General features: G+C 42.3%; 2 protein-coding genes across 3 annotated transcripts in view; one reads left to right on the forward strand and one right to left on the reverse strand.

Moving 5' to 3' along the window:
- Positions 1-166: 166 nt before the first annotated feature.
- Positions 167-908, reverse strand: LOC142579089 (mitochondrial import inner membrane translocase subunit Tim8 A-like). The gene has a single exon (XM_075688952.1). The coding sequence runs from the start codon at positions 751-753 to the stop codon at positions 511-513; it is 243 nt and encodes an 80-aa protein (XP_075545067.1). The 5' UTR covers positions 754-908; the 3' UTR covers positions 167-510.
- A 129-nt stretch (positions 909-1,037) lies between these two features.
- LOC142579087 (inositol polyphosphate-4-phosphatase type I A-like) overlaps positions 1,038-26,054 on the forward strand; it is a 57,713-nt gene continuing 32,696 nt past the window's right edge. Inside the window, exons 1-13 of one of the 2 annotated variants that reach the window (XM_075688943.1) lie at positions 1,038-1,268; positions 1,519-1,672; positions 1,908-1,972; positions 7,002-7,089; positions 8,950-9,165; positions 12,550-12,597; positions 15,202-15,320; positions 18,272-18,385; positions 19,360-19,439; positions 19,706-19,814; positions 20,360-20,559; positions 20,874-20,931; positions 25,193-25,403. In XM_075688943.1, the coding sequence (XP_075545058.1) occupies positions 1,555-1,672; positions 1,908-1,972; positions 7,002-7,089; positions 8,950-9,165; positions 12,550-12,597; positions 15,202-15,320; positions 18,272-18,385; positions 19,360-19,439; positions 19,706-19,814; positions 20,360-20,559; positions 20,874-20,931; positions 25,193-25,403 (1,426 nt within the window). In that variant the 5' untranslated portion in view covers positions 1,038-1,268; positions 1,519-1,554. The remainder of the gene's footprint in view (positions 1,269-1,518; positions 1,673-1,907; positions 1,973-7,001; positions 7,090-8,949; positions 9,166-12,549; positions 12,598-15,201; positions 15,321-18,271; positions 18,386-19,359; positions 19,440-19,705; positions 19,815-20,359; positions 20,560-20,873; positions 20,932-25,192; positions 25,404-26,054) is intronic. The other variant, XM_075688944.1, reaches the window with a different exon arrangement.

Genomic DNA, 26,054 nt, shown 5'->3' on the forward strand with positions numbered 1-26,054 from the left:
GATTTTGCATTTTTTAACATTTTCGTGCTTACGCTGTGATCGCAATGTTTTGTGGCACTTTGTGGGTTACCTCGCTTAAAGACTGACGCATGACGTAATTGCGCTCTAACCGCGCGGTAGAAATTGCGGTCCTAGCCACGGTGGAAGAAAAATTATTCCACCGTGGTCCTAGCGACATGTTTGCGAGCAGTGCTAGCAAAGTTTTAATCTTCTATTCGAAAGAATTTGCCGGAAGGCATATGGGGAATAAAGTCAAATGAAAGCTTTCTACTCGGCACCTTTCAGGTAAGTCTGGCTTCAGTTTTCGGAGCACTTTGGGCACAAGTTCAACGTAGTGACACCGACTGGTCCCGTATTCGTACAATACACGGAAACGCACACAAAGACTATAAAGTATAAAAAACAACGATGAAATAGGCATTTATTGCTACAGCAATCGCACTATGCGGTCGACAGTTCTAGTTGCAACCCATCGGAGCCCATGGCGTAGGAGGTAAACGCAAGTTCAGTTCACTGTACGAGCTCCGAGTCCATGGATGTTTTTCCTAGACGGTCGACAATGAGGTTCGTTGTGTCGATGAACCTGTTGACGCAGTTCTGAATGCAGTTCTCTGTCTTCGCGTCCATCCTGGCGCCTGGTTTTTCAATGCAAACATCCCAGCACTTTTCCGTGAGATCGTGCACGAGGTACTGGTACCGTTGCCTTTGGGTCTCGCCTTCAATAAAACTTTTGAGCTCTTCTTCGGAGTTCATGGTGACGTGGATGAAGCCGGAGAAAAATACTGCAGCTCGCTGGCTGTCGGGAGGGGAATACGGCTAATGAACCACACGCACTTTTCCAGCGGATGGCTTTTGGGCAGTTCGGTCACAGAATATAAAAACGTTTCGTCTTTCGTCACGTAGTTTGGTTGATGATGATACGTGAAGCGCAGCGTGCCATTAAAATACGCTGTGAGAAGCTGCCACTTAATTAAATATTCAATATAAACTGCACTAATAGCAGTTGTTTTTTACTAATATTGAACGCCTTATTACGTGGAAATTCATTGCGTATTTTGCCCTGTGCGAGACTAGTGATGCCGGTCATCGGGATTTCTCGTCGGCTGTGCGCTGGCGTTAGTTCTCGTTTGAAGCGTATTTTTGTTTGTGAACGCGTTTTGGGCTGCGAAAGAGCCCACATACTTACGTAGGTTTCGTCGGTTTCGTTCGCAAATGTTTCACTCGTACGTTGAAATCGCAGCGATCGTAGGGGAAGGAACAGCGGTACGGTAAGTTGTTGTGCTCGCACTTGTCGATCTGATCGTTCGAGCATTCAGTCAGCTGTTCTACGCTATCTTATTGCGCTTTTGCACGCAGTGGTCTGATATATGTTTTTGTAAAATACACGGTATCCGAGAGACAGTGTAACGTATAAACCAGTGTTATGCCATCTATGGTATAGCCCCATTGGCCAGAGCTGCTTCCGCATTGCTCGTGTTATAACGGAATTGATAGCGCATAAGATTAACCTCTTCACAGGTTGCTTTGAGCCGGACCTGATGAATTTCGCTGCCAATGCGATTCAATGCCAAGGAAATCGCCGCCGTCGCATCACAGCCGTCGTACAAATTCGAAAAGGAGGGTGTGCTTTTCATCAAGGAGCGACAGGAAGGACTCTTCAGGCGAAATGATGGTAAACTGCCTTTTTTTTTTTTTCTTAATTGTATTCGTTTGTCTCTCTTGACCTGCTTACATACAGCCGCCTGTTGAAGAGAGTTTTGAACCATATTGCTGTCACGTGGGATGCAATAATCTTGCGCGTTTTTTAATTAACCAGAACCTGAAGGCGCATTGAAGCAGACACTTTCGTTCTGCCCGACGGATATTCCGGCCTGCCTGACTAATTACATTTCTCGATCTTAACGCAGTCTTCACGGAACGGTGGTGCCGGTTAAGGGGCAACCTTTTCTTCTACTACAAGACGAAAGACCCGGTAAGTGTGTTTCTAGATTAGTCGTGTGGCTTTGGTTAGGAATTAAAACTGTCATACTCTGCGCGCTAAGTTACGCGATGTCTTGATTTGTAAATCTCATTACGAGCTGCTACAGTCGCTGTATTTGTTTCGCTGTGAGTTGGTGTAGGTATGAAAACGTGTGCCTAATTAACCATTATATTAACCCCATTCTTACCAAATTCAGAATGTACCCTGAGGTTCATACTGAGACGGCTACCAGTGTCAGCTCAAAAATGCATCGTCAAAGCATCCTGAAACCCGCACTGAAATAATGTAACCACACTTCTTGCACGATCATTGAAGGTCACAATCAACAATTTCGCAGTTGAATTGCTGGTTGCAGGTAGATCCATTCGTACATGATTTATTTCTACAAGGCTCCGCTTGATGACGCAGCGTCTGCAGTAAGAAGTGTGAGAGGAGCACGGCTGGGCATACATGTTTCGGTGTTAGCAGTGCAATGTGTTGCTGCATTGCTTCAATGCTTATCGCATTAACATTAATTGACGTTCATCATCAGATGAATTGTGTCGGTTTTCTTAAATGGTGAATGAACTTATGGGGCAGCAAAGATACAAACAGGCTCGATGATTTGGTCTTTCCGTGTGCTAGATGGATTAGCTGCTGCTGACATCCTCTTTGTACAGCTGCATTGCTCCACACACAGACCCTCAAAGCTATCAACATTTCTGCAAAAATGGGATGCAATGTTGCACCTTGTCAATATGATAAGATTGCTGTGTTTATGAATCAAGCTAAAAAGCGTGAAACATAAGGGGGTTATTCTGTAAGTTTCCACTAAGTGGGGACTGTTTATTTCAGCGCATGTTGTTAGGATAGAGCTTGAAGCCGGTAAGGCCGGCGCCAATCATCACCACCACCTCTCAAGCTCTATCCATTCAGCGCACGCTGAAATGAACAGTCCTTTTAGTGGATGCTTACAGAATACCCACCCTGGTCGCCCACCCCACACTATAGTCATGGACGACTTCTGTGGCTATGAAGGGAAAGCTATGCAGGAAAAGCTCATGAAAAACAACTGCGTTGACGTGGAATTGTTCCCCACCTGCGGCAAGTTGTTTTTTCGTCCACTTTCATTGCCATTTATTAATTATTTCTTTAATTCAATTAGTAAGCACAAGTAATTGCCCTTATGTTGTTCTTAATGTCTTTGTTTGTTGGCTTCTTATGATATGATTAATAAAAATCGGGCCCCTCGGTTAGCCCCACATTACATGAACGAGAGTTTTGAATCCGGCAACATTGATGCCTTCAGGTAGCATGTGTGGGTTTATTGGCCAGTTGCCTTCACCCAAAAAGATCACGTACTTGTGACACCTGCAGCAGAAAAGACATCCGCCGTCAAGGTTTGTGAGTGGTAGTGATGGCTAACATTGCCAAGGTTAGTTGTAGTAGTAAAAACATAAAAACCCAAGAAAGTGGATGGGGAAATGGGACCGTGGTAGCTCAGTTGGTTAGAGTATCGCACGTGTAATGTGAAGATGTGGGATCGTTCACCACCTGTGGCAGGTTGTTTTTTTATCCACTTTCATTGCCATTAATTTATCATTTCTTTAATTAAATTAGTAAGAACAAGTAATTTCCCCTATGTTGTCCTTGGTGTCTTTGTTTGTTGGCTTCTTATGAAACAAATAGTTGTGTCACACATTCACTTCTTAAGTTGCAACTTTAGAAAACAGATTACATAAAGTGGCAAATTCAAGAAAAAGGGCATTATCAATTCCCTTTCTTATGAAAAAGCCGAGTGATGTGCCTTCTCTCCAGCATCTATCGTTTATCTAATTTTCCAAACCTGACTTGACTCATTGGAGTATCACATTTGCTGCAAGCCACTTAGTCAGTGGCTAAGCATTCTGTTGCTGACCATAAAGTCATAAGTTTGATTTCTGGATGAAGCAGTCAAATTTTGATCGGGGTGAAATGTAAGAACACTTGTGTGCTTAGGTTTACGTCCACGAAATCAATTTCAGGGGGTCAAAATTATTCGGGAACTCTTCTATACTGTGGGTTATAACACAATCTGTAGCTTTGGGATATAGAAATCCCATACATCAACCAAAGCTGCAGGCCAATTTGAACAAGTTATAGAGTGCTAAGTGAATAGGTTGTCTTCCGCCTTGTACACTTTTTCCTGATTTTATGGCTTTCAACTCCCATGTGAAAAAAAAAAAAAACATTATGATTTCTGCAACAGACACCAGCATATCGTACATGTATGAAACCTGCCTTTGAAATCATCTTGTTTTCATCACACGACTAGTAGCTGACAAGACATCGTAGGAGAGCTGTCACGGCCAGTGGCAATGTCTTAATCAATTAGGCACTCTTCTCAAAGGCAAGAAGCACCAACTCGGCTCTCAGTACAAACCTGTTTTTACACCTGGCATAGCTAATGGATGCAGTGTATGCGACTAGTACCTGTAAGCTGAAGTTGCAGGCAAGATTTGTCTGATGTGAATAACTGCTATCATATTTAACATCCCAGAAAATAAAATATAGTTGGCACAGATCTAAAGTACTCTTACTCCATTGCAATTAGAAAATTCTTAAATCTTAAATACCCTTAAATATTTTTTCCATCCACAATGTCCTCTGCAGACCGCATTTTTGTCTCAACATGCCTATTTTCGAGGGGAATGATCAGATAAGGAGGTGCTGTAGTGTGCTGTGTAGCTGTAAACGGAAGTACAAAGGTCCTAACTTTCTTGCATCTTTCTCTGCACCAATGTGGAAAATATTTCAGTTCAGATTTCGGGAAACATGCTCGGAGGAGGCACAAGCAAAAGAAGGAGTCACACATTGTGCTGTGTGAGGGCTTTCCGTGTGCTTTCCAAACAAAAACCCTCATCCACACACTCACTGTAGCTCGGGTCTTTTAAAGTCTTGGAGGCGAAAAGCATTATTCCCATCGGGAGGTGTATTCTCCCCAACCCTGCCCACATTCTTCAAAACACATTGTCGCAATCATTCCAAATTCTTTCCAGTGGAAGCTCCTTGCAATGCTCATGGGGGTCCTGTTTGTGTTACAGTGACATTCCCCTGCAAATAATTACTACAGTGGGTGTGTGGGTGAAGGTTTTCATTTGGAAAGCAACTTTTCAAGGGTTTCTAGCTTTACAGGGGAGGTATTTTCGGACAATCACTTTCCGCGATACTATCCTTTACCCGTGACGTAGCCAATAATTGTGCACTGAATGTGATATTGCTAAAAGCGACCATTCAAGAATACGTCTCCAGAGTTCCGCTAATTGTCCCTCAAGTAGCATTAATACAGTACCTTGTCCGCACAGTTCTGTTGACTGAAATCGGTGACATCCATGAAGACGATAAAAATTTTACCACTTTTAGAGCAGACGGAATGCGCAGAAATGAAAGCGGCATAGAAAAGGGGGCGGTTACGTTCAGAAGCTGCACTGTAGACTATGAGGGATGTCGTAGGAAAGAGCTTTGTACTGATTTTGACTTTAACATGCGCAGTACCCATGAAATGAAACACGACAGGGAAATTTTAAATACAACATCCAATAAGTCCAGTTACTCGGGAGTGCATTGTCATGCTGCTACGCATCTGGTCATAATAATGCGAAGCTTTACCACTCTGGTGGTTTCCGAAGGTGACATGGACTCTTAGTGTAAGAGTGAAAACTATGCCATTGTAACACGAACTGAAGATGAGGGAAACAAAAGTATGCATATTGGTTAGGCTTAAAGTGATGCATATTATTCCTTGAGTACAGTACCTTAATTCAGGCACATCAGTGTTTTTGCCTGTTAGCCTATTGAGAATGTGGCTGCTGAGGCCAGTAATGAAGACTGAAACCTTGTACCCAGCTGCAGAACGCAATGGCCACTGAGTCATCAAGGCTGGTCTCCTGCAAATCAGCATATTTCACTTTACACTGTGGTGCTTGTAAATCTCAATATGAGTAGTATCTGTCTTCTGCAGTGCATATGACTCAAATGCTTATTACGCATAAGCAACGTGTTCATGTTGGGTGGTAAATACGTGGCAAGTTACTGCCTACAAAGCATGCCATGTGTTCAGCTAGTGCCACTCGGTGTATAGCTTTATCTAATTAAGCAAACAGGACAATGTTGAAGCCGTTTACACTTTCTGCCATTTGTTGCACAGATTTCTCCTTTATGCCTTGTTTTGCATGAAGACCACAAATTGTAATGATCCAAGGCATGTTTCAATGAACAGTGGTCAGTGTAACATATATTTGTCATTGTTGATGGTATACTTAATTATTACTTTTATTACTGTGAAATGTTATAACACTGCTCCTAATCTGCCTAGCAGCCTCCTGTCATCTCTCCTTAAAAACATATTTCGCTGTTTAGTGTGTCATCTACAATTGGACATTCGAAGTGTATTCCTCAGAATCACAAGCACGAAGAGAAATAATCGTGCTTGAAATATGCTCCATCAGTCAAGGACATTTCCTTTTAGACTATTACTGTAAAAAATCTGGTGTTAGGGATGAAGTCTGCTGGAAGAAAAGCATGTAAAGATGAATGCTTTGAAAGTTGCTGACCTTGTCATTGTGCAGCCACATTGGTGGCTTCTGTTCTTGTGTTGTTATTACCACTTACGAGCAGCTCACATTTTGATAAGCACTCCACGATAAACAGACAATATTTTGCCTGTGCCTCTGTCATTCTTCTAGTTTGAGGCATGGAGTTCACATTTAGGAATGCTATGAAACTGGCTGATAAATTCAGAACCTAGCTCTATATTGTGTACTATGAGTGACACTGAAAATGCAGTGATGCACTAAAAATAAATTTTCAGCAGATTGATTTATCAGCAATTAAATTGGGACATTCTGTGCAGAAATATGCACAATTATTTTCAACCTGCTGACTGCAGCAGTCCAATCTACAGAGCATGCAATTGAATGTGTGTCATACTGACGGGAAAAACCTGGCTTGGTGAGCTGTGAAGGAGGTAAAAAAAAAGAAGGCACACTTTTTATTTTTGCAGTGTTCTGAACCGGTTGGAGTGATTGTTCTCGAGCGACATTCTGTGAAGGATGGCCCCATTTCCGGAGGCCTCTATTGTTTCACCATTGGTGAGTTGTGTTCGCATGACATCCCGGGTCAATCTGCTTTGGGGAATAAACCTGGCCTACATAATTTTTTTATTTTAGTTCTATGCTATAGATTAGCTTATAAAGATATTGGAGGTGTTCAAACTTTACAGGTGGGCCTTAATCCTTGAAAATTGTGCTACCGTGAGTGATGACTTTTGTTACTTTCCACCATGCTGAAAATAATAAAAAAGATAGAGCAGTGTGCTTGTGTTTGTCTTGTTCGTTATGTTGATCTATAAACATCCACATGGCTTCTTTCTTTGTCTATGCCATGTTGTTATAGTTTGACAACACTTTATTATTTTTTTTGTACTGCATTTATTCAATTACTTGTATCATCTGACATCGATAAGCTTTGGTATTAATCATTTTGCATTTTTTCTTGGCCACATTGAACATGTTGGACAGAATAATGTGAAAGGTGAGGGAGTGCATTTAAAGAGGCACTCTTGCACATTGTGCAGGCAAGAAACGGTGTGTTGAAAAACATTGAACATAATAGACATAGACTCTGAACTGAGTTTTATTACTTAAGGTGAAATGGTCACATATATAGGCCACTTCATTTGCATTGCACTTACACTTGTGCTCTAGCATTGTTATATCCAGTTATATGCATGGACTATTTTATTATAGCGGTGTTATGGATTCCTTCAGCTGTCAAGATGACTAAGTCCAACCAGGCCACACTGGAAAAATGGCCTCTTTACGCAAAATTTGTGATTATAGTATTACGTATTTGGTCTTTGTAGTTGCTTCAGGCAACCACATGGAGCTTGTCTTAATGTTTCTTTAGCACTCATTACACTCATAAGGCATTAACAACAGTGATAAAAAATTCTAGTGGCATCATATTTCTTTTAATGTAATACTGCTCTTACTGCATAGTTGGTTTTGTTTTGGAAATTGTAAGTGGTACTGTGACATAAAGATGAATGTAAAGGGGGCCATCTGTGGCCTCGAAGGCAACAAGACACGAAGACAATTTTAATGAGCATGAACATGCACGTCTATTTTTGTAGGCAATGTCATTATATGAAATAGAAGAGCACATTAACCATACCAGATACATTGTTTAAAGGTCTCTTTAGAAAAAAAAATTATAAAGGGCCATTGAACCAGAACCTCAGTTACACTGTTAAGACCGGAAGCCATTTACCTGTAATATGAAAACGGCACAAGAACAGCTGTCTTCATAATTTAAATCCATAGCAAGAAACTCAGTTCAGATGCTATAGCTGCTTCTCAGTTTAGGTCCGATTTACACATGGGGGGCTACAACAACAAGGTCATCGTGATGTAGCTGCTGCAACGACTCCATGGCTGTGCCGTTCTGCTGCTGAGCACAAGGTCATGGGCCTGATTCCCAGCCACAGCAGCTTTATTTTGATGTATTCAGGTTTAGGCACACTTCAACCCTCAGGTGGTCAAAATTTATCTGCAGTGCTCCACTACGGCATCTCTGATAGCCTGTGTGTTGCTGCAGGGTGTTAAATCCAATAATTTCATTTCATTTTTGAAGTGATCATAATGACAAGTCATGGCAACAAGAGTGGATGTTTGGCCGCGTTGGTATTGCATTGCAAGATGTAAGAGCATGAAAAGAGACAGAGCTAAACACCACAATGCTGTGGTGTTCACCTCCATCTCTGTGTCTGCATGTTTTGCACTCCTGCATTTAGCAACTGATATAGCAACAAGCCATAAAAAGAAGTTAAGAATACCAAGTGGGGTTACAAATTTTTTTGTACATTTCGGAGGCTTGTCATTTGGTATGCAAGTTATATGTGCCAAGATGTGCTGTATCTGCAATGAATCAGCCCTGAAATTACTGTGCAGCCTTTGAAGGGGATGAGTTGGCTACACACATGGCTGCCCAAGGCTCGTCGGAGCGCGAGGCATGGACAAGCGTGCTACGGGACTCTAGCTACGAGCATGTGCGCGAGGAAGTGCAAATTCTCCGTGCTCGTCTCCTGTCACGTCAGCGCGAGTCCGATCCTGGCCTGTACAGCTGGCCATCTGGGAAGCGCTCGCAGGATGTGGACACGTCTTCTAGTGAGTCAGCAGCAGGCGTTTGGAGGGCTGCATTTTTTTGGTCGGAGTCATATTATATCGGGGGGGGGGGGGGGGGGGGGGCAATCTGCAAGTCCTAGTATTCAGTCTATTTGGTTTGTTTCAGGAGACTAAAGCTTATTTTAGTGCTGTTAGCATTCTTTGCCTACTTCAGGCATTTTGAGTCTCTGCCTGTCTGTCTGTCTGTCCGTCCGTCCGTCCGACCGTCCGTCCGTCCGTCCGTCCGTATGTCTGTCTGTCTGTCTGTCCGTCCGTCCGTCCGTCCATTTGTCTGTCCGTCGAAGTCATATTACAGTCGAACCTGGATATGTCGATCCCACATGTAATGAATTATTGTGTAGAACGCACAGCTGTAAAATCCCATCAAATCTTTTTACAATATTTTTATTTTGTATATCAAATTACTTATTTATCATACTTTTTGGGATCCCCTTCAGATTATATATCCATGTTCAACTGTATTGCAAACTGCAAGTCTGTCTTTCTGTTTGTCTGTCTTTCTGTCATACCGACACAGAGTCCCATGTTGTGTAACAGCTTGGGGCACTGAGTGTGCTTGTGATGCTGTAGGGATTGTTCCATTGTTGTCATTCCAGCTTTGTAATTTGACTTTCGCCATGCAATCGTCATCAACCCTTCTATGCTGATCCAGTGGCCCAAGTTGTTCAATATCTTGGGCCATTAGATATGTGCTCATGGTTGTGACACCGTCGTAGTTGTTGCGTCGTCGTCATTACATCTTTGTTGTATGACTTTCATCATGCCATCATCATCATGTCTTTGTTGTTATACAGCCGTCATGCATTCATTGTCAGACCGCTGTCGTAATGCCGTCATCCACATACTGCCTTTGTTGTTCCATCGACGTCATTCCTTCTTCATCATTTCATCGTCTTCACTGCATGGACTATCATACAATACTTATACCCCCCACTCATGGGCAACTTTGGCAAGCCATAGCTAAGTGGGACTATAGTGGCTTTAAATGTATCAAAATGTCAGGTAATTTCTTTTAGTCGTAAGCGTGACAACTCACATTTTTTATACAACGTCAATAATAAAGATTTGTTACATACAGTATCGTATAAATATTTGGGTGTTCACCTAACCGAAAACCTCTCCTGGACAGACCACGTTGCAGCCGTTTGCGCAAAAGCTTCAAGGACATTAGGTTACCTACGTCGTAATCTGGGTAATTCACCTTCCAACACCCGCAAATTGGCCTATCAGACATTTGTTCGTCCACAGCTCGAGTATGCATCATCCATTTGGTCCCCACATCCTACATACTTAATCGACATGCTTGAATCAGTCCAAAACCGAGCTGCCCGTTTCATTTCATGTAATTATAGCCATCACTCCAGCGTAACGCAAATGAAACTCGATCATGCCATACAGCCTTTAGTTCTTCGCCGTGATATCGCTCTGTTATCCTTGTTTCACAAATATGTTTATAATGCCACACAATCCACACTACATATCCAGATCGCCTCGAACACGTCTCGCCGATTAAATAACCACTTCAGTTTTGCGCGCATGTACGGTACGACACATGCTTTTAACTTTTCCGCACTCACTACGGTCATTCGCTTGTGGAACAATCTGCCTGATCACGTTGCTCAGATCAAGAAAAATTTCGTCATCTCCTACACGAGCATTTTTCATAATAGCACTTACAAATCACTTTATCTTGTTTCTTACACTTGGCGATGTGCTTCGAACTTCTTCTAATTTTTTTTTAATGATGCGTTGCTATCTCGCTCCTATGAATTGCTATTTTATGCTGCGTCACATGTTCACTTGTATGCCCTGTATATATTATAGCTTTTTTGCGTCTGTTTCCCTAAATATCCCTTCAAGAATTGTACTCCCTGATATGTTCATTTTTCGTGTATTTTACTTTCTAGTATTAGTACCTTACGTTGAGTTTTACTCATGTTATTTCCTTAAGTGTACCTTTGTGGCCTTTCATTACTTCAGTTGTTCCTTTTACATGTTTTTGGTAGTAATGTTGATGAGCCCTGCATTGAGGCGTATCTTTTGTATTACACTTTAGAAGGCTGTTTACTATTTTTTCCCCCTTGATTTTGTAGCCCCCCTTACACAATGCCCCCATAGGGCCTGTAAGGTATTTTAAATAAATAAATAAATAAATAAATAAATAAATATAGCTGATGCTACGGAAATATCAGAATGCACCACTACAGATCTTAAAGGGGCCCTGAACCCACTCTTTATCGAAGTGTAGGAATGCATTTGAGGTGAAAATAGGATATTTCAGAAATATTTCGCCGCAGAAAGTAGTTCAATGCGCTTAGCAGAAGCGTAGTTATTGGCAGTCAAATACTGCCTCTGCTGTGCTCCTGTTCCTTCTTCAATGCCTTGCACTGCGAAGGCTACGGCGCAGTGGGGTATGCTCACAACACTCCGCCTTCCAAATGTCATCGTGACGCACAGTTCAAATTTCATTTTGGATATTAACATAGACGCCACGACTTTTGCCTTCAGTGCCTACGACGTGCTAAACATAAGCCAAACATGGTTGTCCTCAGTGAGCCAGAGTGCGCTTAGCTAGTGGACTCTAGGCGGCAACCCGCGGCGGCCGCGATATCTACGCCATGTAGCAAACTGCAGCTTGGTGTCAGCTATCGTTGAATAGCAGCTGGATAAGGGAATGACAAAATAAAGCGTCCAATGACAAAATAAAACCGTCCAGAAGAGAGGGAAGACACGGCCTTCTGTTGAAAAGAAAGCGTTTGAAAGAAAGGTGACTTTGCAATCCGCTTGCTAGCTCCACACACTGCATATGACAGCAAAGCTTGGCTGAGATGTTCACAGCAGCGTATGCTACATGTGGACTATGTTATTTCACCAAGCCCCAGGGGTGGTTCAGGACCTCTTTAAACAAATGGGATTTCATGAATATGATGTGTTGCTACATATCTTGAATGCTAATCACATTACCATCAACAGTCATGGTGAGATGAGCTCAACCACGACCTTTTATTTTGAGTTGCTTTGAGCTTTCTCCTGAAGCACAAGCAACATTAACCCGGTAGATATTTCAAACTGAGGAGGCAGAGTACCCAAGAAAAATAAGTGCAATATTTTGAAGTAACTGGAAACTGTTCTTATGGATGTGTAGTCAAATTTTAACAAAATCTGTGAATCCCATAGGTAGTCTCACTAGGGTTCATGCAATGTCATAAACCCGTTGCTGTGTTTAGTAAAACATAAGTAAATGTCAGGTCGTCCAGGCTCATTTATTTGCTCTTTGGTTCTTAGCAAGATGTAGCACGAGGTATCAGTACAAAATTAATCTTATACCATATAATGATGCTCATGTTGATGCTGCTTATTTTGCAGGTAAAAAAGACCCACTTCAAGATGAGCCATTCCTTGAACTTGGGCTTGGTGAGTGAAAAGTTACTATTGTACTTTGTGATTTCGAATAAGACACTTACATTTATTTCTCTCTATTTGTTTCTGTGTGTGTGTGTGTGTGTGTGTGTGTGTGTGTGTGAGAGAGAGAGAGAGAGAGAGAGAGAGAGAGAGAGAGAGAGAGAGAGAGAGAGAGAGAGAGAGAGAGAGAGAGAGAGAGAGGGAGGGTGCCCTTGAGAAGTAAAAAAAAGAAAAGAAACACCAGACTAGGCCACTGCATTAAGGTATGATGACACTTTGTGAAGAAAAATTTTTATTTTTGAGAATGAGTTTATGGGACTTCTATTCCTTGCTGGAAAGATTGTTTTGATGCTGTTTTTGTGGTCAGTGTTATCAAAAACATTTCGTAATGTCGTTGTTCAATCTTTTTCATAAAAAAATGCAAATTCGTCCCTTGCACCACCATTTCTGCCTTTGAAGCCAATTGCACTATTCCATAATGCTTTGGTATTTATGCAAGGATACCTATGAGCTGTGCAATGTTATACATGCTTTGGGAATTATCAATGAAAAACTAAACACAGACGCACAAAAACTAGCTTTTTGCAAGCCTATGATCAGAGATAACAGGCCACAAAATAAAGTATTGTAGCGTTCCTAACTAGAACGGCAGCAGAAATGACATAATCTCAGTGAAACAGGTGTCGTCCGCCATTTTATTCCAACTTCTTCATTTTCTCCCCTAGCCCATTTCTTCGTCTTCTTTCATGCGTCCAGCGCAGACAGCTTCGAGTATTATGAGTAGAATTTGATAATCCTAGTCCATTGCATGCCCTGATATGTAATGAAACAACCTACAAAGTTTCAAAAGAAAATCTTCATTGGACAATTTTATCATTGATGTCACAGCACAAACCAAAATCTGCATTTCGAAAAAAATAAAAATAAAGAATATACCATATTTTCCTTGTACAAGTTGCACCCTTGTATAAGTCCCCCCCCCTAAGAACAACCACTTTTGCAGAAAAGTTAATTTATAGGTTGCACTTTTGCATAAGACGCACACGTTTCACATATTGTGGGTTCGCACTCACGTATCCTCATCGTGAAATGCCATACTTAACGCGATCCTGACATGCTCAACTACTAAGTTTTGCTGATCTACCGGAGATTTTGGCCACCCAAGGAAAGTCCGATATCAAGCCGATATCAAGGGTGAGCTAGGGCGATATTTGGCGAGCATCTTGCTCTCGCTAACTACCGTGGTGGGCCAACGCCGCACTTTCATCAGCAGTTGTCAGCATGGCAAGGGAGGAGTGTAAATTGAACATACACCTACTCAGTGATGCGGGAGCTAAAACAAATGTTTGGAAAGCGAGATGCTTGTGTGATCTCACCTCCACGCCAAAACAATGGAGTAAGGGCTAAAATAGTGCCGTGTTTCGATGCACACAACCTATTTCGCACCACCTGCGCATGCGTACGTACGTAGAATGCGAGCTTGCGCACATTGACAAGCATCTGTGCTCCCAGTGCTGCCGTGTAACACCTGCCACCTTCAGCAAATTCTATACATAAGATGCATCAATGAAAAGTTTGGAAGAAAACTGTGTCTTATATGCAGAAAAATACGGTAAGTTTCAGTTTCACCCGCTATGGTTTACCCTACAAATTACCCTGTAACTTTGGAACAGCACAAGGTGGAAACATGAATTATTTTGCTATATTTAGAAGAGCATGTGGGGTTGCATAAAATCTTAAAATTATGAAATGGAATCTTTTTGATGCGAATTAGTATTAAATCTGTTTTTATTGAAAAAGTGAATGCTCAAGAACAGTAGCGAGGCATGAGTGCTTAGGAGGTTAACACTTTGAACTGTTTTAGAGTCTTAGCACATGGTAGTGCATTAGATTTAACGTAACATAGGCATGCACTGATGATGAACACATTATCTATGAGATGTTTCAGCAGTACTGTATAATAATGATGGGGAATTTGAGACAAAATAATATTTTTTGCTGGCCTGCAGTTGTAGCAGCAGTGATGAACAACGAAGTTTATCTGTATATTGTCAATGCAGTCATTAATTGATTTTCACTAATTTCTTTTTAATTAGTATCGACCTAACGGGAACATACTGTAATTGTGGAATTAAGGCCAAACATTATGTAAAGCACAAGCAGCTGCAGTAAATCCTGTGCTTAGGCCCACTTTCCACAAATATGGGCTCAAAATGTGCGGCAGCATATATTCTTCCAATTAGCATGTTTCCACACATTTAAACTGGAACAGCAGTAGCAAGTGTCAGGTTGCCACTTTGCTCTCAAACTTTTTAATGCCACTTTTAGCCCATAAAAGCTTCCTTTTATTAATTTTCTTTATGATGTCATCAAGTGTGTTTTATTCTTCATTTGCATTATTCGTTGATCCTAATCTATTTATTACCTTTTCTTTCCTGCTCCTCTTGCTTTCTTGCTCATATGTTTGCATATAGCTACACTGCTACAGCTACACTGCTGTATCTCAAGGTTCAGGGCATTTGTCAATGTGCTTACACCATGGGTAAAGCTCGAATGAATTGAATGAATTAGTAAAGGGACTTTTGAGAAACGCCTATTTTTTCATACCACATGCAGCATGCGACAACTTGCGCTGTGACGCTGATGGCCAAGCCCCCAACCCACTTGTTGTCGTTCTTACTGGAAGGCCTCGGCATGGACTGTGGAGCAAGTTTTCTCAGACAGAAGTTGTCGAAGTAAGTCTTAAAAGAAGCAGCACTTCAGACTGCATTTTTCACATTTTCATTTATCATATTATGGTGCAGAGAAACACAAGCGGTCAAACTATATACATAATATATTGCTGGTCTGCTGCAGCTTCTGGACATACCAACCAACCCTTTTTTTTGCATCTCCAATGATCTTCTCATACCATTCCCTATATCAAATGGCGAAAATAGGTAGATTGCCGTCACCGCGGGCTGTACAACTCACTATGCCATTACAAGAGCCCTTTCCACCAGTTGCGGTACAGGCGTCGCTTGACTCCTTGCCTTGTGACATTATCTTAGACCACAGCGCACCTCGTCAACTTCTCACCTATCGCAGACGATAGTTTATTGGCAAAGTCATCAACAGCTTACTTCCATGGTAGAAAAACAGCATTGAATACAGACAGACGGAAGAAACACCGGAGGGGCGATGACTGCCTACGGTTGCTTTGTTGTGTGTACACAAACATGTAGCTTGAAAAGGGAGGGGTGAATGGGGAGGGAAACAAAGGGGTGAGGGTTTAAAATTCCAGTCGTGCATGGGTCTGACGGTAAAAACTGACAAAAAGATGATGATTAGTCAAGTAGACATCTGTATTCCTTGTCGGTGAGGGCGATTGAAGGGGAGCTGACGCATAATGGGCCCTTTCGCTTCATCATGAAGGTTTCAAGGATTTCCCATGCTTGACTGTTTCAGTATTGGCGCAGAACCCTTGTGTGTTGAAGTACCAGCTTGTACCCACAATTGGCACAGTGGATGGCGAGATTGCTCACATTCTTGTTTTTTACACTGTATGCATGTTCTCGCAACCGGTCGTTGAGGCACCGTCCGGTCTGCCCGATATACGTTTTGCCACACGTGGTGGTGATCTCATAGACAACTTCCTTGCTGCACTGCACAGGGTGATTCCTACTGAACGCACCATTGTGGGGTTGACTGTCATTAACTTTTCTGCATAAGGAGCCGAGTTTGTTGGGGGCCGAGGAGACGACACGAACCCCAGCACGTCCGGCTGCCTTTTTGATCCTGTGGGAAACTTTGTGCATGTATGGGATAACGGCTAGTTTTGATTTATCGAGTTCAGGCTTTGCCTTGTCCCTGGGATATCCAATTTCTCGGGCAAGAACTTGTTTCAATAAACAAAGTAGATCTTCTGGGTAGCTGCTTCCTCTAAGGCACTGGATTTGGTTGCTAAAGCTCCGGTGAATTACATGATGGCAGGAACAGGTGGAGGCATTCCTGAGGGCTCCTACTGCAATGGCACGCTTAACAATTCTTGAGTGACCCGATGTGTAGGGCAGTAGGTGCTTCTTGGAGCGAAGGGTGTATTCCCAGCAGATGTGGCTGTTGCTGAGGAGGAGCTTCAGATAAGGAAAGCGGATAACGCCTTCTATCAGCAGTTCCTTAGGGAAGATGAGGCCTTGGAAGATAGACTAGAAAGAAAAAAAAAATTCTTCCACTTGGGCAGGGGCTTCTTCTGGTTTTGCACTGAATAACACCAAGAAGTCATTGACACAGTAGAACAGTATGAGGAGTCCTATGGGTTCGAGGTGATCCTGCAGTAGTCTATCGTAGTGTGCAGCCAGATCCAGTGCCGAGGACAAACGAGGTGGGCCATCACTCTTCTAGTGTATTGACTCAGCCATTTTAAAGCCATCTGTAGATACACCTATGCTTCTTCCTTCCCGTAACAATATGTTTGAGGAAACCAAAGATAGAAAATTGCTTCATAAAGGGGCCTTAAACACTTTTTATTGAAGTCGGGAGATGCACTTGTTAAACTAGACTATTTCAGAAATATATGCAGCAGGAAGTACCTCAATGCGTTCAGCAGAAGTGAAGATATTGGCAATCAAAAGTCACCTTTGATATCCTTTACAGTGCTCTCGCCCCTTCTTCAGTATCTTGCACTGCAAAGGCTATGGCTTAGTGGGCCGTGTCCACAACGCTCTGCCTACTGAATGTCACCGTGGCGCGCAGTTCAACTTTGCTTTTGGATGTTCACATAGATGCCACTTCTTCCGGTTCTGGTGCCTACGACGCGCCAAACGCGGTTGTCCTTGGTGAGCCACAGTGCACTCAGTGAGCGGGGTTGTCATGGCACCCCACGGTGGCCGTGGTATCTACACTACGCAGTAGACACAGCTACATTCAACTGTAGTATGTATGCACAACGTTTTGCATGACAGGACTGGAGTTCGTGCTTGCACTCATGTGCTCCAGTCTGGTCATGCTAAGTGGTGCGGATCAGCTTTGTCCTGCACCAGCTTGACTAGCAGATAGTAGCCACACCCAGCTTGCGCATGTTGAAATGCTGTCAATAACTCAACAATGTCTGCCAAGGCGTCTAGCCAGCAGTAGCCAGGAGTGAATGCGTGCTGGCAAGCATAAGTGTGGTCTGACCTAAAGTTTTGCATGGTTTGAGGCTAGTTGAATGTTAAGATCTAATTGAAAGTCAAGGAAACAACATTTCAAAGCATCTTTATTGGGACGAAACTTATAAAATCTTATGAAAATGAGGGGTCTCGGAACCTTATGAAAGAAACAGATAGGAACTGAGGTTCTTGCATATGTGAAAATGCAAGAATTGAAGCTTAGAACGACAGACAGCTGAGCTAGTTGGTAAAGATTCATTATGCAAAAAAGACGTGAGGCGTGCAGGCAAGACACAAGAGTAGAGAAGTGGACAACACTCGTGTTGTCCACTTCTCTAATGTTGTGTCCTGTCTGCACGCCTCATGTCTTTTTTGCATAATGCAAGAACTGCAAGCACAATTTTTGGTCAATTTCAGGCCCTAAGTAGAACTTCCCCCAAATGTGGCTTGTAATAATTTGTCAAGAAAAGAGCCGAGGTAGCCTGTGTATGAATTTCTTTGAACACAGTGGCAGCAATAACCTGCATAGAAAAGTACCCCCTGCTTATTTCTCTGTGCAGAGGAGCAGCAACCCATGTTTCCTGACCACCGTGGGATTCCTAAAGAAACAAGCATGTGCAACCACTGAAGTCAAGCTGTGTGTTTACGATGTCAGGGAGCGAGTCACGTCCACTGTGAGTGACAAGTTTTCATTTTCTTTATCTTTGTAGTGACACATTGAAGCCAAGTTGTCTAATGAAGGTATTTCCATTAATTTCCATTAACCAACCAGCCCATCAGCACATGCTCAGTGATTAATATTTAGTTATTCTTTCTTTTTTTTTCATGCATGCTTGCTGCATGTGCAAGATAATGAGATAATTTATGGAACTTGCTTGCTCTGTCAAGTCAACTTTTGTGCGGCAGAAATGACAACCGCCCCTTTTATTTTTTTTTTAGTGAATATACCAAAGGAGAAATTCTAGCCAAATTTATTTCTTATATTATTGGTGAGCATTATAATGTGGTGAGAAAACGCCAACAGAAGCCTGCCCAATAACTGTGAATTTAAAAACTCGCAAGGCACTGTTCCCATTTGAAAATTATTTCCTTGTCTAAAACATTAATGTCACTTGGCTGCGTTCTATTGGGCATAAAATCACATAATTCCTTTCGACAAAGGGAAAATAATTGATTGATTGATCAGTTGATTGATTGATTGATAATTGTTCTTCACTGCTTTCAGTAGCTGAGTATTGAATTTTTGGGTGCTGTGCTTAGATGTGCCGGTTCCTTCGACAGTGGTGTTGTGGAATGCGTAGGAGCAACGGGAAGGTACTAACCTTTTGTTTAGCTTTGACACTACAGCGGTAACGGCATCTCGCCTTCACTGTGGTCTTCCCCTGTGTGTAGTTTCGGAATGGTTGAAAACGAAGCTAAAATAAAGACTTCCCATGGTTGTTGCACACAGGTGTCAAGCAAATCAGCTTTTCAAAGCGGATACAAATCTACTCAAGTCTCTCGCATGGGTTGCACCCTCGAAATAATGCCCCAAATTTATGAAAGAAAGGAAGTATGGCCCTTACACGAGAATATAAGGTGCAATGCAGGGACATTTTGGGAGCTTCCTGTTTACACATATTGTGTGCTTGTCATTGCTGCTTTTCAGAAAACTCTGCTAGGCGAAGCCACATTTGCTCTTGGCACACTAGTCCAGATGCCTGGCTGCTTCCTCCGTCTTGCCCTCATGTAAGCCTAACTTCTTTTAAAGATTTGGTCACTGTTCTTTAACAGCACATTTGACTGAGAAGGGTTCACAGCAGGACAGATCCCTCTTTAAAACACACTTTGCTTTAAGCCATAATCTCTTTATTTAGTTCGATCCCAAATGTTCACTGTACTTCTGTCAAGATCAACTTCTGTGAAATAGTTCTGCTTAAAGAAATGTTCATCATGTTTGTCATAAAATGGTTCTGGTTATCTGTTTTTCTTCTTTTACCTTCTTTAATCTGCAGATCACCGTCCTATGAAAACGTGGGTTTTGTAACTGTGACTGCTAGGGAACTCGAACCTGAGCTTATCGTGACAAGCAAGAAGGATGCACAGGACCTCTTTTGGCCTACGGTAAGATGAGAATTGTCAATTGAGTTCTTGTAGTTTGTAAGGAGTGAAGCGTTAATTACTAAAGAAATACTAACAGATGCGATAACAATCGTTAAGACTGTTCCTTAAATGCAGTGCTTACTCTAAAAGGTGTTCATGAGGAGCAGCATCGGCAGCCCTTTGTAATTTCTTTGTGGTGTACTTGCTAGAAAGGCTCTGAGTTTTAAGTTGTTCAAATGAATTAAATTGTGCGGTTCAACGTCCTGAAACTGCACATTAAGCTATGGTGGATGCCATAGTGAGGGGTATCTGGATAAATATTCACTACATAGAGTCCTTTAATGTGTACCCGAAGCATGGTACTCAAAAATTTTTACATTCCGCCCCTATCAAAATGTGGCTGTAGTCGGGGTCGGAAATCGAACCGCTAACCTCGTTCCCGATCGTCACTAACTCTGCCTGATGATCACTTGCATTGAATTTTCAAATTTACGCTTGGTGCCTGATGCATACGTTTCTTTCAGTCGGAGCACATCATCTGCAATCGTGACTCCTCGTGTTTGCAGGCTGACCGGCGGCGCACATACTCCTTGCCAGCGTGCATTCCACGTCGTGCCTGCACACCGCTGCACGCCCAGCTCCGGATTATTTTTGATGGCCTCAGCTCCAAGACATATCGTTTCCACACGGGCCTGGGAGCTGAACTTCGAGTGCATGAAATCATGGCCGAGAGCAAGCTGTCTTTCTCCTTCCCACAGTTGCTCCTGTGAGTGAAGCCTGCCAGCAATTTTCATCAATGAGACTGGCAGTTTCATTACATTGGTCAAGTGGGGTATTGCTTAGCGCAAGCCATGTCGGTCTTGTGCTTAAATGCAGCTTATCTTGATGCATGCCTTTTTGTCCAACCTACTTAATACTTTCAAGGAGGGTTCTTATTTGGCTAACTTTATTTCAGTTAAGCACAGCGCTGTAACAAAAAATGCATTCTCTTGAGTTGCCAGTTATACTCAGTTTATTTTACCATTGAGTCACAATGTTATATTGTTCAGCTTTCTTTGTTGTCTCCCTGTATCAAACCAGAAATCTGTGGATAAATGAAGAAAAGCAGCTGATGGACACTGTCACTCATCTAAGAGAGGTACGTCCATGGAATTGCTTCACCAAAGATCACTGTTATTTCTGCAGCTTGTCTAGGGGTCAACGATAGTGATTTAGAAGCGTTCAGTAAGCCAAGGAACTCGTATATTTAAGATCTGTGCTTGCACATCTTTTTTCTTTAGCCTGCTTGTAACAGCCTGATCTTTTATGATAGTGGCAAGTTATTGTGCACGTCTTTCACCAAACACAAATGTATGTTGTCATTACCTGCAGAGCTAGACTACTTAATGTTTTCTATCAGATGGCACACGCCAGCTGAAGCTACAGAGATGAAATCCATTGGGAAAAAAAAAACGGAGTCAGCAATTGTTGGCATAGAAAAGGCTGTTATGCCATAAAAGCAAGAAACAAAAACATCATTTAGCACATTGCAGCAGTCACCAGTAGGAACAGCATCACCATTGCTATCAAGCTACTGAATCATGTTAGATTTGCTGCCATGAACTACATTACAAAGCTGCCAAGGGTTATCTTTAAGCAGAGTGGGCAAGATACAATTGTGGAATGTGTCTTTTGCCTGCACAATGGCATTTTTGTATCTGCGATCCGCGCACTTGTACGCTTTAGGCATCATCGCTACTCTATCGTTTAGGCGTCATCGCTACTTTCACTCGGCGGAATATTCATTTCTTTTTGTTTAACAGGCGCTTCAGATAGGCGTTAAACCAAGGAGGTTTGGAAGAAGAAACAATGCATTTTTTAGGAATGTAGAAATTGATCAAGTAGGCAACTTTTTCTTTAAAGAGAGACAAATTTTCTTGAATGGTGCCACTGAAAGCTCGGCATGAAGTCAGTAATGAATTCTGCAAGTTTGTTATTTATGGCAGAGAAATTCGGGTTTTTATAATTTTTAATAGATTTGGCCTGCTTCTTGTGCGGCGTGCGGGCCTGAATACTGCAGTCGATAAAGCAATGATCGCTTAGGCCACACAAAGAAACTAGGGGCGAAATGAGTTCTGGAGTTGCCGTAAGCAGCAAATCTAGTACATTAGCAGAATGAGCAATGGGTAGGCGGAAGGACAGGTTGCTTAAGGTTGAAATCCAGACAGATATCTAAAAATGACAAACATTCCATCGAGTTTGCCGCGAGGCTTGGCGGATCAGTAGCCCAATAATAGGAGGTAAATTAATGTCTCCGAAAAGAAATAAAGGGCACTTAGGAAATTGCACAGTTAGCTTATTTAGGACATCATGTAATTTGTGACAAAATGTGGTAGAAGACATTGGCGGTCTGTAACATACGCTGAAGATAAACCTTTTATGCCCTGTAAATATGCATGCACTAATAAATTCTAAATTACTGTCAGCCATAACAACATTAGAAACAACGGTATCCTGGATAGCTATCAATACACTACCGCCTGGACCACCAGTACAGTCAAAACGATAAAATTTGTACTCTGATTCGCAGGGCAGTATTTCTTGGTTGGTGATTGCTGAGAAAAGCCACGTTTCAGTTAGTAGTACAACATCTGCAGAACATATGCAAATTATTGAAGATAAACCATCGCGTTTGTTACGCAGACTACGTACATTGGAATATAAAAGAGACAGCTAACTGGATGGGTGCGTTCGTGCTAGCATTGATAGTGAGCGTGAGCTGCCGGCATTTGAGGCAGGGACGCAGGAAGCATTATCAGTGTTAATGGTGTTGCACGCCTTGCAAATGTCAAGTTCACACATACGGTCAATAACATGGCAATACACACATGCAATTTTGTTAATATTGTTATGCGTTAATATTGTTAATTTTCTTAATATTGTTATCATTTGTTTTTGCATAGCTAGAATGGCCGTCCAGAGTTTTCAACAAATCACTCTTTTTCGGGCATTTAGAATTGCCCTCGAAAAGTCTTCGCTAACGGAAACCTTTGAAGACTGAAACTTCTGAGAAAAAATGTTATCTTTTGCCTTCAACAATGTAAACTTAACAGTAATAGGTTGGCACTTATTTGAAACATAGGAGCCAAGCCTGTGGGTGCTTTGTATTGCTTCATCTGATAGGTAAACGTCAAGCTTTTGAGATATAATGTCTCTGATTATTTTTTCACTCTGTGCCCATTTTTCAGAAGCACTGTCAGCAATCCCGTAGAAGATCAAATAATCTCGATGTGACCTGTCTTTCAACTTGTCAAGTCGGGAATTAAGTGCATCTGTCTCGCTTCTTACGGCTGTACTTAATATTTGCGGAAGGTCAGGAACATGGTGGCCTGAATTCAATTACTCTACCATCGACTCAACTGTGGCTAGCCTGGTAGAAAGATCAATTACTTTCTGTTCTTATAAAGCTTGATTGGTTTGAGCTTGGTTTAGTACACCAAAAAGCTCCACGTGACAGGAGTCAACTTTAGCAGAAAGGCTGGAAATAGCTGCTAGCACCTTCTCATCTGGACCTGGGTTTAGTTTGACATCCCCGGACAACAATAACTTAAGGACATGAATTCACTCAAAAACATTTTCCTAGACAACACTTGGGCCAGGAAAGAGCAGCAGGCATATATTAATGGAACTCTTTGAGTTCAAAGACGGGCGGTTACCAACCTGCACAATGAAGCAGAAAAAATTCACAACCAGTCCCATGGCTTCCACTCTTTCCTGGCCACTGAAGGGGACAGACAACGGCCGGGCATTTAAATCAGCAGCGAGTGCTGATGTCGACGATTGCACCGGCTGATCCAAGAGATGAAACGGCAGCTTCCAAGCAGTTATGGCTGGAGCAGAGGACTCAACAGCGGGAATGGCGATAAAATGGCTCGTTGACGTTGTCCCATTCGTTGGCGCCGTAGAAACAGCGCATGACCACGCGCAGAAGAGAGGCAAAATCTGCACAATAAAGCAGAAAACATTTACAACCTGGCCACAGGCGGATGCTGCAGCAGTGTTGGAAGCAATGGGATGCAATTGTCTGAATGGCTCAAACCAAGGAGATTGTTACCAACGCTGATGTCGTCAACCAATGTTGCCGCGCAACCGATGTGGCAAGAGCTCATTGTGCGGCCGAGCAGTGGGTAGTGTATCGGGCTGTGCATCTTGAGCCCAAATGGACGCGAGGACGTCGAGGTGAATGCGGGGAGGGATTGCCATGGTGGCTGAGATTCCTTAGCAGTGGGCGATGTGTTTGGTGCATAACTAAACATATACTTCGAAATACTGCTGTTTAATAACTATCTGAGCGTCTTGGAATTCTTATGTCACAAGAGTGCGTCCAGCATTTAGCCTAGTGGTACAATACTTGCAAACACACGTTACACACTGTAACGTGTGGAGCCTTGTAATATTTTTGTTGGACATCTATTCTGTAACCTTCAAGCCCGAGCTGTACTTGCCCTCCCAGTAAGTATACCAATATTGCCAAGGACGATTCCTACTCATTCATGACACACTTTTCCTTGGTTTTCTCTGTGGTTACTAGCCATTTGTGCCAGATCTTTACTCTGATAACTGCTGGCTTGGGGCGCTCAAGCACATGGTTTTGTAGTTTACATTTGTTTTGCTGCCATAGGTGTAGAGATTATGCCACGAGTGTAGAGACGCCTTACCCAGTATTACATTGAACACCTGGGATAAACCATAAAGTTAATGTCTTTCTTGAATGAGAATGTTACATGAAAAATAAATTGGTATAAAAAAGATGTTAAATGATTTCTTGCACATTTACAGAAAAAAACTTGGCAGTTATAGGGACACTAAAGTGTAATACTACTAAGTTAAGCTAGATTCATAAGTTGCACTTCTGAGGACACTGAAAACATCTTGTCTTACCACATGTGGAGAGGTGGTAAGCCAGGGAAGGTGCATAGGGAAAAACAAGTGGTGATGCCTCCTTGAAAGCCTTACACCAGCTGCTCATGATGTCATGGATTTTGGCAGCAGCTGGTCAAGGTTATTTAACATTGTGTCGATTGAAAAGTACTACATTGCATTCCGGAGGAACCAAACACTCCAGTTCACTAGAACTTCCTCCGCATAGAAATGACCCAAACACTCGAAAATAATTTTAAATATATGATGATGTAACACCGATGTAATGGCAGTGCGATTTGTACGCTGCCAGATCTAAAAAGGAAAACATTGGTCTTTATTTTTTTTGTGCTAGTAATCAACACTTATCCAACCCATAAATAAAAAGAGAATCTTCAGAGTACTTTACTATTTCAGGTTGATTTAACATTGCTCTTTAGGGTCCCTTTAAATGTTCAAAGTAGTGGCGCACGTTTGCTACGTCTACTCTTGCCTTGCAGCTGAGTCCGGAGTGGCAGGCCAAGCAGCTTTTAGCCATAGAGAGACACCTGATGCGGATCAACACGTATTCAGAGGCCCTGGAAAACCTAGCCAAGCAGCGGGGGGCCTACTTCAAACCGTCCGTATCCAAAGGGCTGGTCTCGCTTGAGTTTGCCCCTGTCAACATGCACCTGCAGAGGCTTTGGGTTCACAACACGACTAGCCACAAAAGTGAGTCCCATCTTTGTGGATTTTCTTAGAATGTGAAAAAATGAACCAGTTGTTACAAATCTTTTCCCTCAAACAATAACCATATTAACCTAAGACATTGCCCGCCCATGAAAAAGTTCCGCAGCAAAGGTGCATTTAAGAATCATCTTGCGATATCCACGGCTGTTGTTTCAATTTTAGCATTTTATTATCCTTTGTGAAAGTGTATGTTTGCTAATAGTAGGTACCTACCACGGTGACTTCGTGGCTATGGTGCTGTCTAGTTGAACAAAAGGTTGCGGCTTTGATTCACCATGTTATGATGGGGTGAAATGCATAAATGCTTGTTCACTTCAATTTACCTCAGTTAGCAACCTCAGCTAGCAAAAGTTAATCTGGAGCCCTCCACTGCACCTTTACTCAACCTGTTGTGCCAGTTTCGCGACATTAAACTACACAATTTAATGAGTTAGTATTTACATGCAGTAAGCATGCGGTGCTAATAAACTCTTGCCAATTTTCTACACTTGTCATGCAACTGTTTTATGGTTTTACTAGGACGTTGCCCACTTTTCTGTTCCTGAGGAATTGCATTCGCAAGGGGAATGGGGGACCAATAACTTGAAGTATCAGAGTAAATTGAAATCAACATAGTAACTCTTGGAGGCATGT

The sequence above is a fragment of the Dermacentor variabilis genome, chromosome 4 (assembly GCF_050947875.1).
Source record: "Dermacentor variabilis isolate Ectoservices chromosome 4, ASM5094787v1, whole genome shotgun sequence".
In the NCBI taxonomy this organism is placed as follows: Eukaryota; Metazoa; Arthropoda; class Arachnida; order Ixodida; family Ixodidae; genus Dermacentor; species Dermacentor variabilis.

Bases quoted from the DNA above. Each gene is read 5' to 3' on its own strand.
- LOC142579089 (XM_075688952.1), bottom strand. From the start codon at position 753: ATGAACTCCGAAGAAGAGCTCAAAAGTTTTATTGAAGGCGAGACCCAA.